This window comes from Theropithecus gelada, chromosome 1 (assembly GCF_003255815.1).
Source record: "Theropithecus gelada isolate Dixy chromosome 1, Tgel_1.0, whole genome shotgun sequence".
In the NCBI taxonomy this organism is placed as follows: Eukaryota; Metazoa; Chordata; class Mammalia; order Primates; family Cercopithecidae; genus Theropithecus; species Theropithecus gelada.
In genome coordinates, this window is record NC_037668.1 from 52683687 (window position 1) to 52697946 (window position 14260).

At 43.4% G+C, this 14260-nt stretch overlaps 1 protein-coding gene across 2 annotated transcripts; it reads right to left on the minus strand.

Moving 5' to 3' along the window:
- Nucleotides 1-2426: 2426 nt before the first annotated feature.
- On the minus strand, nt 2427-12385 carry SYF2 (SYF2 pre-mRNA splicing factor). 2 transcript variants are annotated; one of them, XM_025355983.1, is made up of 7 exons: nt 12309-12385; nt 11971-12078; nt 9193-9318; nt 8313-8430; nt 7637-7727; nt 4784-4882; nt 2427-3186 (listed from the first exon to the last, which is right to left on the minus strand). In XM_025355983.1, the coding sequence occupies exons 1-7, from the start codon at nt 12330-12332 to the stop codon at nt 3021-3023; spliced, it is 732 nt and encodes a 243-aa protein (XP_025211768.1). In that variant the 5' UTR covers nt 12333-12385; the 3' UTR covers nt 2427-3020. The 2 variants fall into 2 exon arrangements, with proteins under 2 accessions (XP_025211768.1, XP_025211779.1); XM_025355994.1 differs by lacking the exon at nt 9193-9318.
- Nucleotides 12386-14260: the final 1875 nt, after the last annotated feature.

The following is a 14260-nucleotide window of genomic DNA, read 5'->3' on the forward strand; positions in this document are numbered from 1 at the left end:
TTTACATTTAATTTGTTGACATTTGCCCTGAAATTGAACCATCCTTGGGTAGGCTAGCACAAAAATAATTGCAGTTTCTGCTATTAAAAGTAGAGGCAAAGGCTGGGCATGGTGGCTCATGCCTGTAATCCCAGCACTTTGGGAGGCTGAGGCTGGCGGACAACCTGAGGTCAGGCGTTTGAGACAGGCCTGGTCAACATGGCGAAATCCCATCCCTATTAAAAATACAAAAATTAGCCAGGCGTGGTGGCGGATGCCTGTAATCCCAGCTACTTAGGAGGCTGAAACAGGAGAATCACTGGAACCCGGGAGGTGGAGGTTGCAGTGAGCCGAGATTGTGCCACTGCACTCCAGCCTGGGTGACACAGCGAGACTCCACCTCAAGAAAAAAAAAAAAGTAATGGCAAAAACCGTAATTACTTTTGCACCAACCTAATAAATTTATTCAACAGCAAGTAAGTATAAAAGAAGTGAGCATCTAGGTGCAGAGGCTCAGCACTGCAAACCAAGCTCTGCTCCACTCTCCTCTTCATGCTGACTTTTGTCCTCATGCTTGCTACTTCATGACACAAAAGGGCTTCTACAACTCCAGGCTTCCTGGATGTGATCCAAGGAGGAAGGAGAAAGGGAGAAGTAGCCACCTCTTCCCACATCAGGAAAGAAAAGGTTTCTCAAGATAAATTTAGCTTGTGTCCTATTAGCCAGAATTATAACATCTGACCACCTGTAATAGTAAGTCGACCTGGGGAACCAAGCGTTTACCTGGAAATATTACAACAAATTCACAAAAAAATCTGGGTGCTGGTTGGTAATAAAGAATTAAATTAGGCAGAGGCAGGCAGATCACAAGGTCAGGAGTTTAAGACCAGCCTGACCAACATGGTGAAACCCCAGGCACAAATACAAAAATTACCAAAAAAATACAAAAATTAGCCGGGCGTGGTGGCGCGTGCCTGTAGTCCCAGCTGCTCAGGAGGCTGAGGCAGGAGAATCACTTGAACCTGGGAGGCGGAGGTTGCAGTGAACTGAGATCATGCCACTGCATTCCAGCCTGGGCAACAGTGCGAGACTGTCTCAAAAACAAATTAAACCAGGCAACTCATAGTCTACACACTACTCTTGCGTTCTTAGAACGAACTCTGCTGAGTCACAGTGAATTGTTCCTTTAAATACATTGCCATATTCTATTCAACAATATTTTTAAGGTATTTTTTAAGGCTATTGTGATATGCAGGATCAAAGACGACGTAAGGTAGTGGAAATGGGAATAAAAAGATTGAAACATAGTCAAAGTATTTTCAGCGGCATCAAGGCTTTGTGATAGATCTGTGATTAAATGCACACAGAAATGGCAGGAGAGGAGCTGGGCTCAGTGGCTCACATCTGTAATCCCAGCACTTTGGGGAGGCCAAGGCAGGAAGACAGCTCGAGCCCAAGAGTTCGAGACCAGCCTGGGCAACATGGTGAGACCTCATCTCTACAGGAAAATAAATAACCTTCTGTTATGTCCTTTTTCACTTTGCAGGTGGATATGAAAAAAAAAAAAAAAATGCCAGGAGAGGAAACAAAGGGAGAACAGAAATTTTTTCTAAAGTGCTGTTAATTTAAAAAGAGAATAATTAATCACCAGTGGCATCATATGTTATGCTGTCTTTAAACACTAAAGTTGAAGTATTTGAATTTTTTTTGAGACAGAGTCTTGCTCTGTTACCCAGGCTGGAGTACAGTGGCGTGATCTCGGCTTACTGCAACCTCTGCCTCCCAGATTCAAGCAATTCTCCTGCCTCAGCCTCCCAAAGTGCAGGGATTACAGGCACCTGCCACCACGCCCAGCTAATTTTTGTATTTTTAGTAGAGATGGGATTTCACCATGTTGGCCAGGCTGGTCTCGAACTCCTGATCTTAAGTGATCCACCTGCCTCAGCTTCCCAAAGCGCTGGGATTACAGGCATGAGCCACTGCACCTGGCCAATATTTGAAATTTTCTGAGCTTCAGATTTCTTTGAATTTAAAATGTCCCAATTAGATATTTAGCATTTAATTCAACATATAGAAAAAACAGCAATCTTTCTATTTGGAGTTTTATAAAAATATATCTATTGCAGTGATAATAGTATTGTGGTCATTTAAGTTTTTTCTCTTTCAGAGATACATACTAAAATATTTATAGATGAAATTATACATCTAGTATTTGCATCAAAATAAGAGTCATGAAGAAAATAAATGGAAATAAAGATGAAGCAGGACTGGCCATGAGTTGATGATTGTTGAACAGGGTACTGGGTATATGGGATTCACCAAGGGTATTGGGTGTATGGAATTTTCCATAATAAAACGTTCTTTCAGTGTTTGTAGAATGGAAGCATGTATGTGTATGAACAAATGTATACATACAAATATTTGTTTTAAATAATAGATTTAAAATGTTAGGAATTCTAATCCAAAGCATTTTATTGCTTTTTAAAAAGGGAACTGCACATGGTCAGTATCATGGGAGAATAGCTCCACTCCTCCCTGACCTCGGTCACAGGCCGCCATAAGGAGAGACTGCTCCAGCCCTCCAGTGGCCACTGCCATCTTCCTCATCACTGTCCGTGGCTTTGGAGTCCATAACCCCAAGTGGCCCCTGAGTCTAGACTCTATCAAATTCCACAATGATAGCAACAATGACTGCATCTGATGTATGCTGCTGGCAATCTTAAGCCCAAAATGCTTCAAAGATTAAACAGCCATATACATTTAAAATACATAGAAAAATAATATAATTAGAATGTATACAAAGTAGATTATTACAAAACAACTTCACTACAAGAAATACATCTTATATCCAAACACAAAAATGTGGAAATATACATGAAAGGATATATGTTTAAGAAATCACATTTTTATTTCTAAATGCTGAGTGAGAAGGCATAGACTACTAAATTCTGGATTACTGATAAAATTTCAAAAAGAACTTGATTTTGCTAGCAGAAATTTTTACCCCATTCTCAAGCTTCTATAAACAGTTCTTGAAGGGATTAGACAGCTGTTCCTCTTTCCAAATTCTGTTTAATTTCAGCTGTGTATTTCCCATAGAATCTTTCGGCTTTCTTGTTGAATTTGGCATTCCTTTCATTAATGTAGTCGATATCTGCATCATCGTTATAAGGACGTCTCCGGCTATATTTGTCTCGTTTTTCAATCCTGGAGAAAGAAGAAAATTTACAAAATTCAAAATTGCCTTCTCTTTTGATCTTAATAAAATGTGACCAAACAGGAATAAAATCTACATTTAGACTAGCACACATTGTGAGGGCTGGAGGAAACCAGGCCAGTTTTCATCACATTCAAGTTGAAACTGAATTAATGGCACAACTCAGAATATGAACTGTGAAATCCAGTAAATACAACAAATTCATCTTCAGAATGCTAGAGCAATCATCCCTTGTTGGGAACTTGACTGTACTGAAGAACCACTTAAAAGAAGATAACTATTGGCTGGGCATGGCGGCTGTAATCCCATGCCTGTAATCCCACTATTTTTGGAGGACAAGGCCTCCCAAAAGGTCCTCTGGGAGGATCACTTAAGCCCAGGAGCTCCAGACCAGGGCCTGGACAACATAGGGAGACTCCATCACTATAAAAAAAAAAATTTTAATACATTTTCTAAAAAAGAAGATAACTATAACAATATTAAATAGGCCAGGCACAGTGGCTCATGCCTGTAACCCCAGCACTTTGGGAGGCCAAGGCAGGTGGATCACCTGAGGCCAGGAGTTTGAGACCAACCTGGTCAACATGGCAAAACCCTGTCTCTACTAAAAATACAAAAATTAGCCAGGAGTGGTGGCACACGCCTGTGGTCCCAGTTACTCAGGAGGCTGAGGCAAGAGAATCACTTGAACCCGGAAGGCAGAGGCTGTGGTGAGCCGAGATCATGACACTGCGCTCCAGCCTGGGCAAGAGTGAGACTCTCTCAAAAAAAAAAAAAAAATTATATTAAATAATAACCACAGCTAATACTGAGGGCATAATATATGCCAGACACTTTTTTTTTTTTCCTGAGATAGGGTCTCGCTCTGTCGCCCAAGCTGGAGTGCAGTGCTGCAATCACAGTTCACTGCACCCTCCACTTCTTGGACTCAAGTGATCCTCCTGACTGAGTCTCCCAAGTAGCTGGGACTACAGGCACACACCACCAAGCCCAGCTAATTCTTGTATTTTTTTTTTTTTTTTTTTTTTTTGTAAAGACAGGGTTTCGCTATGTTGCCCAGGCTGTTCTCAAACTTCTGGGCTCAAGCAACCCTTCTGCCTCAGCCTCCCAAAGTGTTAGGATTATAGGCAGGAGCCACCACACCCAGCCCGGACACTATTCTTAATACTTTACATGTATTAACTCTTAAAATATATTTTCATTCTGCTCTACCTAATAGTCACCTCTATCAGTATTAAGAAACACAAACCTAAGTGAAGAACATTTACTACAACATTCTTGCTTCTTCAAATCAAACAGGGGAGTGGTTGTTAAAGTAAAACACTTAAAGAAGGATCATTTTTTTACACCTTTCCTCTTCAATAGTAACAATTCAATTTCATCAATATTCTGCATCTCCATTCCAAATCAGACATATTCAACCCATACTTGCTATCCATCCCCAAACCACTATAGACAGGTCAAAAATTAGCAAGTATAATTTCTATCTTGTGAATTCATTCTAAGCACATCAGATTTAGGTGCATATTCCAAGTGCATTTTGTCATGAAGTATTTACGACGTCAGGCTGCTCTACTGAATGCTTACTGTTTTTCCAGATCTATGACCATCCTGTCAATTTCCTCTGTGGAAGGCACATGTGTTCCATGAAGAAGACTATTGGATGTTGGGAAAAACTCTTCTCCACTGAAAAGACAGCAAAATGAACTTATGGTAACACTATAAATGCTCCATTTTCTTTTTTTTTTTTTTTTTTTGAGACGGAGTCTCGCTCTGTCTCCCAAGCTGGAGTGCAGTGGCCCAATCTCGGCCCACTACAACCTCCGCCTCCTGGGTTCAAGCGATTCTCCTGCCTCAGCCTCCCGAGTAGCTGGGACTACAGGCATCCGCCACCACTCCCGGCTGATTTTTGTATTTTTAGTAGAGACGGGGTTTCACCATATTGGCCAGGCTGGTCTCGAACTCCTGACCTTGTGATCCGCCTGCCTCGGCCTCCCTAAGTGCTGGGATTACAACTCCTGACCTTGTGATCTGCCCACCTCGGCCTCCCAAAGTGCTGGCATTACAAGCTTGAGCCACTGCGCCCAGCAAATGCTCCATTTTCAAATTTCGAACTAAACTACCATACACGATAAGAAAGAAAATATACACATGTATTTACTGTGAGATCCTACTTTAATTTTTTCTTTAAAAAAAATACAGGTTGGGTGCAGTGGCTCTCGTCTGTAATCTCAGCACTTTGGGAGGCCAAGGCAGGTGGATCGTTTGAGGTCAGGAGTTCAAGACCAGCCTGGCCAATACAGCAAAGCCCTGTCTCTACTAAAAATATAAAAATTAGCTGGGCGTGGTGACACACACCTGTAGTCCCAGCTACTCGGGGAGGCTGAGGCAGGAGAAGTACTTGAACCCGGGAGGTGGAGGCTGCAGTGACCCAAGATCGCCCCACTGTGCTCCAGCTTAGGCAACAAAGTGAGACTCCGTCTCAAAAAAAAAATTTTTGTAATTAAAAGAATAAAAATAGGGTCATGTGGAGGCTGGGCACGGTGGCTCACACCTGTAATCCCAGCACTTTGGGAGGCTGAGGCAGGTGGATCACCAGGTCAGGAGTTTGAGACCAGCCTAGCCAAGATGGCAAAATCCTGTCTCTACTAAAAATACAAAAATTAGCTGGGTGTGGTGGCGGGTGCCTGTAATCCCAGCTACTTGGGAGGCTGAGACAGGAGAATTGCTTGAACCTGGGAGGCTGAGGTTGCAGTGAGCCGAGATCACACCACTGCACTCCAGCCTGGGCAACAGTGCAAGACTCCATCTCAAAAAAAAAAAAAAATAGGGCCATGTGCAGTGGCTTATACCAGTAATCCAGGCACTTTGGGAGGCTAAGGTGGGCACATCACCTGAGGTCACGAGTTCGAGACCAGCCTGGCCAATATGGTGAAACCCCATCTCTACTAAAAATATAAAAAAATTAGCCAGGCATGCTGGTGGGCACCTGTAATCCCAGCTACTTGGCAGGAGAATCACTTGAACCTGAGAGGTGGAGCATGCAGTGAGACGAGATTGTGCCACTGCACTCCAGCCTGGGCGACAGAGCAAGACTCTGTCTCAAAAAAAATAAAAATAAAAATAAAAAATAAAAAATTACAGAATTGAAAGGAACCTAAGTCATCAACTCCTCCAACACCTTCACTCTACAGATCAAAGAGCCAACAGGCAGAGAGGCTCCAGGACTTATCAGATGTCACAAAGTGCTAGGGACAGAGTTGGGATTAGAGCTCCATCCTGAGGTTATTTCCTTTTCCACTAAAGCAAACTGCCGAACTACAGCAGCCCACCACCTGTTTATGAAAAGAGGATTCATTTATGAATCCTCTGCAGCCGCTTTTGCACTGCAGCAGCACAGCTGAGTAGCTGTGACAGAGATTATATGGCTCACAAAGCTGAAAATATTTACTATCTGGTCCTTCACAGAAAAAGTTTACCAACCCCAGCACTAAAGCATTCTGCCTCCTAAAATAATATCTCAGTAACTACAACAATCAGAGTGTTAACCAATCAACAACCAGTCTTAGAATGCCCAGTTAAGAAAAAAACAAAAAACAAAACACAGGTGATTAATTTAATTGCTGTGAAGTAAGCAATAAACAGCGCTGTCAAAACAGAGACTAGGCCTGGCACAGTGGCTCACACCTGTAATCTCAACCCTGTGGGAGGCCAAAGAGAGCGGATCACTTGAGGCCAGGAATTTGAGACAGCCTGAGCAACACAGTGAGATCCCGTCTCTACAAAAAAATTAATTAGCCAGGAATCGTGGCACATGCCTGTAATCCTAGCTACTGGGGAGGCTGATGTGGGAGGCTCCCTTAAGGCCGAAGTTTGAGGTTACAATGAATTATGATGGTGTCAATGCACTCCAGCTTAGGCAACAGAGCGAGACACTGTCTCTTTAAAAAATAAAATTAAATTAAAAAACCAGAAGGGCCAGGCAAGGAAGGGCCAGGCACAGTAGCTCACACCTGTAATCCCAGCACTTTGGGAGGCCAAGGTGGACAGATAACTTGAGGTCAGGAGTTCAAGACCAGCCTGGCCAACATGGTGAAACCCCATCTCAGCTAAAAATATAAAAATTAGTTGGGCATGGTGGCGGGCACCTGTAATCCCAGCTACTCGGGAGGCTAAGGCAGGAAAATCACTTGAACCCAGGAGGCAGAGGGTGCAGTGAGTTGAGACTGCACCATTCAGTGCACTCCAGCGTGGGCAAGACAGCAAGACTCCGTCTCAAAGGAAAAAAAAAATCCAGAAAAAACAAGAGACCACCCTTAGACAGCTATTAATAACCCATACCTTAGCATTAAAGTATGTTTCTATTTATGTATACATACACACATACAAACACAAACACACAAATATATCCACATCAGCTCAGGATGAAAAAGGACTCACTGTTTTTCTCTCAGTCTCTCATATGTTTCCATATCAGGTTTGATCTGCTTGGTCAACCGATGATACTGGCGTAACTGGGCAGCAGCATAATCTAAAAATATAAAATCAGAATCTGAGATAATATATTTCCTTGTTTGGACCTTCCTATTGAGAGAAAAATCTAAATTATCACAGGTAAGTATCGTTTATCCAAAATGCTTGGAATCGGAAGTGTTTCCGATTTTTTTCAGATTTTGGAATATCTGCATTATACTTAAATTCAAAATCTGAAATGCTCCAATCAGCATTTCCTTTAAGCATCACAGCATCATGTTGGCACTCAAACAGTTTTGGATTTTGCAACATTTTGGATTTCAGATTTTCAGACAAGGGACACTCAATCTGTGTGAAGTAATATATGCCCAAAACACTATTCTAAGCATAGCTTCTATCCTGAAGATGCTGACAAACAGACTTTGATAAATTTTACCATCAAGTATTTAAAAATCCAGCTAACTGAAGCACAGCCTTTTTTTTAACTTCTGTCCTAAGAGACGTATTTGTACTTTTCTTGGTCTTTAGGCCTCATCAAGAATATCCCATGAAGCACAAGAGGCACATCCTTTCTTGAAACCAGAAACAATGAAGGAAATGACTAACAGCCCAGTCAATAAAGTTCAATAAAGGTCAATCTGACCTGAAAATCCCAGATCAGGGTTTTTCCTCTTCTTTTTCCTCTCCCATTTTTCTGCATCTTCTGCACTGATCTCCAGCAACTTCACTTTCTCATAGTCTTCTCCTCTTGATGCACATTCCTAAAAAGAAGAAAAAAGCTGACACCTACAATTATGATACAAGCAATAATTTCATCTACTTTACATCAAGAAAGATCCAATAAATATTAACCAATATTTTAATAGTATTTTTTTTAGTTGGAGTTTCACTGGCTCTGTCACCCAGGCTGGAGCTCAGTGGTGTGATCTCAGCTCACTGCAACCTCCACCTCCCAGGTTCAAGGGATTCTCATGTCTCAGCCTCCCAACTAGCTGGGACTACAGGCACATGCCTCCATGACCGGCTAATTTTTGTATTTTTAGCAGAGATGGGGTTTCGTCATGTTGGCCAGGCTGGTCTCAAATTCCTGACCTCAAGTGATCTGCCTGCCTCAGCCTCCCAAAGTGCTGGGATTACAGGCATGAGCCACGGCACCCGGCCACTGTAATAGTATTTAAAGGAAATTTGGGAATACACTATGGTATATAAGTGAGCACATGATACTTATTGAGTGTTAATCAGGTGTCAGACCTTGTTTTAAATGTTTTACATGCATTAACTCACTGAATTCATAATGAACTCAAATAATTATTGTTACAGTTCCTGTTTTATTGATGAGAAAACAGAGGTACAGAGAAGTCAAATAAACTCACCCAAAGTATCGCAGTCGGTACTGAACAGAACCAGAATTTCAATTCTGGCAGCTTGGCCTAAGAGCCAGTGTATTCAACCACCATGTTGTAGTGTCTTGATACAACAGAATGATTGACTAAATCACTTATGAAGATAAAACAGTTCCTAACCTTTTTCTTTTCTTCTTCCTGTAGTTCCCACTCCAAACGAGCTTTTTTGGCTTCCCAATTTGCAGGTAATTTTAGTCTTTTATCTTCTTCCACAACTTCCTGGTGATTTAATTTACGAGCTTCATTCTAAAACCGTAACACAAGAAGTCTGTCAGCTAAAACATGAAAATAAATCCAGATACATTTTGCCTTCTTTGAGGAGGGTCAGGCAGGACATATTAATAAGGTGACCCCATTTTATCCTAAAAGCAACAGACAGCCATCATAGTATTTTAAGCCAGGGAATGGCCTAATAGGGTCTACATTTTTATGTAATCAAGAAAAATGTGTTGAGTTGCACTGGTTTGCTGTTCCAGAGCCCTGGGGGTTAAAATCAGCTTTGCCTCTCTTGAGTTGTGTGGACCCTTTTTATTGGATCAGAACAAGGTTTTGCAATATTGGGGACCATACTATAGTGGCACTTAAGTAGACTTTATTTGGCATTAATATTAAATCGGACAGGCACGGTGGCTCACGCCTGTAATCCTAGCACTTTGGGAGGCTGAGGCAGGTGGATCACCTGAGGTCAGGAGTTCAAGACCAGGCTAGCCAACATGGCGAAACCCCGTCTCTACTTAAAATTCAAAAATTAGCCGGGCATGGTGGCGCACACCTGTAATCCCAGCTACTCGGGAGGCTGAAGTAGGAGAATCACTTGAACCCAGGAGGCAGAGGTTGCAGTGAGCCAAGATTGCACCACTGCACTCCAGCCTGGGTGACAGAGCAAGACACCTCAAAAAACAAAATTACATCACATGATGTGAAAGACACTTTTTTTTTTTTTTTTTTTTTTGAGACAGAATCTCCCTCTGTCACTCAAGCTGGAGTATACTGGAGCATCTCAGTTCATTTCAACTTTCGCCTCCAGGGTTCAAACAATTCTCCTGCCTCAGCCTCCCAAGTAGCTGGGATTACAAGCATGTGCCACAATGCCTGGCTTATTTTTTGTATTTTTAGTAGAAACAAGGTTTTGCAGTTTGGCCAGGCTGGTCTCGAACTCCTGGCCTCAAATGATCTGCCCGCCTCAGCCTCCCAATGTGCTGGGACTACAGGCATGCACCACCACACCGGGCCTCAATTATCTTTTAATCCTAATTCAAGAAAAATGCCTCAATTTGGGTTAGAGGATTTAATACCTATCTTAATGCCTCTAATGCTTTCCAAGTTCCCCTCCTTTTAAAAATATTTTCAGTTTACATTGGCAAATGAAAAATGAAAGGAATTTGAAGTACCATTGAAGAGTCTTTTTTTTTTTTTGAAGCTTGGGGTAGCCGGGAGAGGTGTCTATTTTTAAATAAACCTAATTGTATAAAACAAAATGAGTATATCATCTTAAGGAAAACTTAAGTTAGACATTTCTTAGGTCATAAGCTGGTGGCAGTTTGTCCATGAAGCCCTGCCTCCTAATTTCCAAACGTGTTCCTTACACAACACTCTAAATATTTAAGCATGTCCTTTTAATTGTTTATTAGATTAACTTTCCCTAGGCAAAGAGAGATACTCCTCCCAACAACCATCCCTAGTATATTCTTGGCTCTGGAAAAGTCCTGCAATTAAAGACACCAAGAACACACATATGGTCAACAAAGTTGAGTCTGTTGCATAGAAGAAGAGAGCAAACCACGGGGAACTCTGGGCATTTGAGTGAAAGGGCGTTAGGAGGGGCTCGTTCCAGGATTTGGGTTTGTATCAGGTGACTGGGGGGAGGGTTAAGGATCTGGATTGAGTACTGTCAGAAAGCACAGGCTTTCTACAATTAGGTATCTTAAATTTTTATATAGGAGGCAGAAGTAACGGAGACTAATGCTGTATTTGGTAATAACTATCACTGGTGTTAGCCAGAATAAAGAAATATGTGGTCATTCTTGTGCTTCAAGAAGTCTTCTTTGTTTTGTCTCACTACAAGTCAGAGTGATTTTGGGGTTTTGTGAACCCATGGCCTGTCAGGTCACTCCATGCTGAAATACGGGCTGCTTTTCTCTTTCTCTGCTCCAACTGCAGCCAGCTATTTGCTGGACTCTTCTCCCTAATACAAATTTTCTTTGAATTTGTTCCCTTTGCTTGGATTCTCTTTCTCTAACTCCTTTAGTTGTCTGGCTTTCAAACAGTAGTTTAGGTGTCACCTATTACGAGGCACCCCCTGGAGACCCACAAACTGCATTCATCTCTCCTCCTCTGCACTTCCAGGGCACTTAAGACATCCGATTCCCTATCAACTGGCTGAACTACCACGCTGTAGACTTTCAAAGGTTTCCCATTATTTTTTTAATTTTCTTTTTATTCTTTTCCCCCAGAAGTCCTAGAGACAGATGATTATTTTCTCCCTTTTCAAACAGATTCTGATAGAAGATTATTTTTTAAATCAAGTGAACCAGGTCTCTTACTGACACAAGTTTCTTCCTGTCTCTAGCTCTACATATTTCCCTAGGTAAAATGAAGAATTTGTTAGAATCACAGAGCAGGGAGGTTGTTAGTAATGGAGACTCGCAAACCTAACCCAGATACATTAAATTGGATGTGGGTAGGAGGGGGGCTAGAGTGAACAGGTATATTTTCAAAAGTTCTCATAACGATCCCCATGTGCTGCCAGGGTTGAGTACCACCGAACAGAGCTTTCCTCTCAGATGATCCTGCTCTGTTGGTCTGTCAGACGCAGTGGTGTGGCTTCCTCGTCCCCTCTACAAAAGCGCAAAGGCTTGGCCAGGTGACGGATCTGAGCCGGCTTCCAAGACTACTCACCCGCAACAGGTGCAGCTCCCGGAATTTGCGCAGTCTCTGTTCGCGCTTCTGAGCGGCCAGCTCTGCCGCCGCAGTGAGGGACCCCTCTTCCGCGCTGTCCACCAGCACCTGCGGCAAAGAGAACTGGCTTCAGGCAGAGCCAGCTCGGCTTCTCCCAGGACGGCCCAGGCCGAGTCCCCGCCGGTCCCCACAGGCTGGGCCTAGGGCCTCCACCGCCGACTTGATCCCAGTGTCTGAGCCTCCCTGAAGCGAAACTAGACTTCGCCTCCACCTCTCTCCAGGCCGCTCGCCGGAACCCTCACCAACAAAACCCCCGGTGTAGAGTCGCTCGAACTCACCTCGGATGCAGCGACAGCCGCCATCACAACCTTTCTCTCTTCCCACTTCCGGCAACAACATACAGCACTTCCGTCAGCCTTCAGACAACCGGGCCGATGCGTACAAATGAACTACCATAAGCCCCGCCCCTTCCGGGCGGCCTCCGGAAGTTGGGACCCTTTTGGCTGTGAAACGTTTTGGATTGGGCAGGGTCTCGCGCAGCCGCGAGAAGCCGCGTGGGCAAGGACAGCGGGAGTTGAGTCGCCAAGGAAAGGGTTGGGAAGAGCTCAGAATCGGAGGACTAGAAAAAAATGACCAAAAGGAGTCTAATAGAAACTCCCCTACTCTGAACGCTGTTCCTGGAAACCGCCTTTTCAAAGACAGTGAGAGAAATCTAACATGGCTCACTCTAACTTGCTTCTAGCCTCGCAGGGCGGCTGTCTTCGCTCATTCCTGGGCATAAACCAAGCTCACCATGGGAGAATTTATAGTTTAACTTTTAAGCAAGGATGAGCATAGTCCCTCCCTTAAACAGTCCCCCGCCTTGTTCGGGGGCTGAAACTGTCTTTATGAAATTAATGAAAGACCGGGAGGTTAGGAATATGAAGGGCGAATTCTGCTAAAATGTAGTAAACGATAACCAGCCATTGTTTCGGAGGACATCGGATGTGTAACTTCCCCAATTACTCCTGTAGGTAACGTCGTTATTGTAGAACCTAAGATTGGTCTTTTGAGGCATTTTTGAGACTTTCGCATTCTGGCAACTAACTGACCCCACCCGGACTCGTGACTCATGACCCAACCGCTTCCTCTGCCCCACTCCTCCCCCAAGAGGCGGGCTCAGCTGTTGAGGAGTGTAGTCCACACCCCTATGATTGCATCTCCAACCAATCAGCAGCACCCATTCCCTGTTGCTCTGCCCACACCCAACCAGCTGAAAAACCCTAACCTCTGAGCTGACCCTTCAGGAAAACTTACTTGAGTGGTAACCCTTCTTCCCTGAGGCCAGCCTCACATTAATACAACTCTATACTGCAGTAGCACTTCTCAGTGAATTGGTTTTGTCTGTAGTGGGCAGGAAGAACCTGTAGTGCCATTCATTCCTGTAAGTGGAAAGTTCTTTCCGTTTAGAGCTTAGCATGTTGTCACCTTCTCCAAGAAGCAGGTCTTGGCCAGGTGTGGTGGTTCATGGCTGCAATCCCAGCAAATTGCCGGGCCGAGGCGGGAGGATTGCTTGAGCCCAGGAGTTCAAGACCAGCCTGGACAACAAAGTGAGAATCAGTCTCTAAATTTAAAAATAATACAAATAAAAAGAATTTGTGTGTGTGTGTGTGTGTGTGGTTTTTGTTTGTTTGAGACGGAGTCTTGCCCTGTGACCCAAGCTGGAGTGCAATGGCACTGATCTCGGCTCACTGCAACCTCCGCCTCCCGGGTTCAGACAATTCTCCTGCCTCAGCTTCCCGAGTAGCTAGGATTGCGGGTGCCTGCCACCATGCCCAGCTACTTTTTGTATTTTTAGTAGAGACAGGGTTTCACCGTGTTGACCAGGCTGGTCTTGAACTCCTGACCTCGTGATCCGCCCACCTCAGCCTCCCAAAGTGCTGGGATTACAGACGTGAGCCACCGTGCCCAGACATAAAAATAAAGTTTTAAAAAAAGAGGCAGGTCTTCCCTGACTACCGTCTCACTTTTAGTACTGTCACTATTTTAATTCTTTCCAATTGCATAAGTTTTCTTTTTGTCTGTCCATTTTCTATTTTCCTCATCAGCGTTATTACTGGAGAACAGCAGGGTCCACCCATCTTGTTTACTCTTACATGCTCAGTGGAGAGGCAATGCCAGAATTACTAACAGTGCTAAAGTTATTAAGATAATTCAGTAAGGTGCTGGATATAAGAGGAATATATGAAAATTATTTTTTTCTGCACTAACAACTCTAGTTAGATACAGAAATGAAAAAGTAATCCCTAAA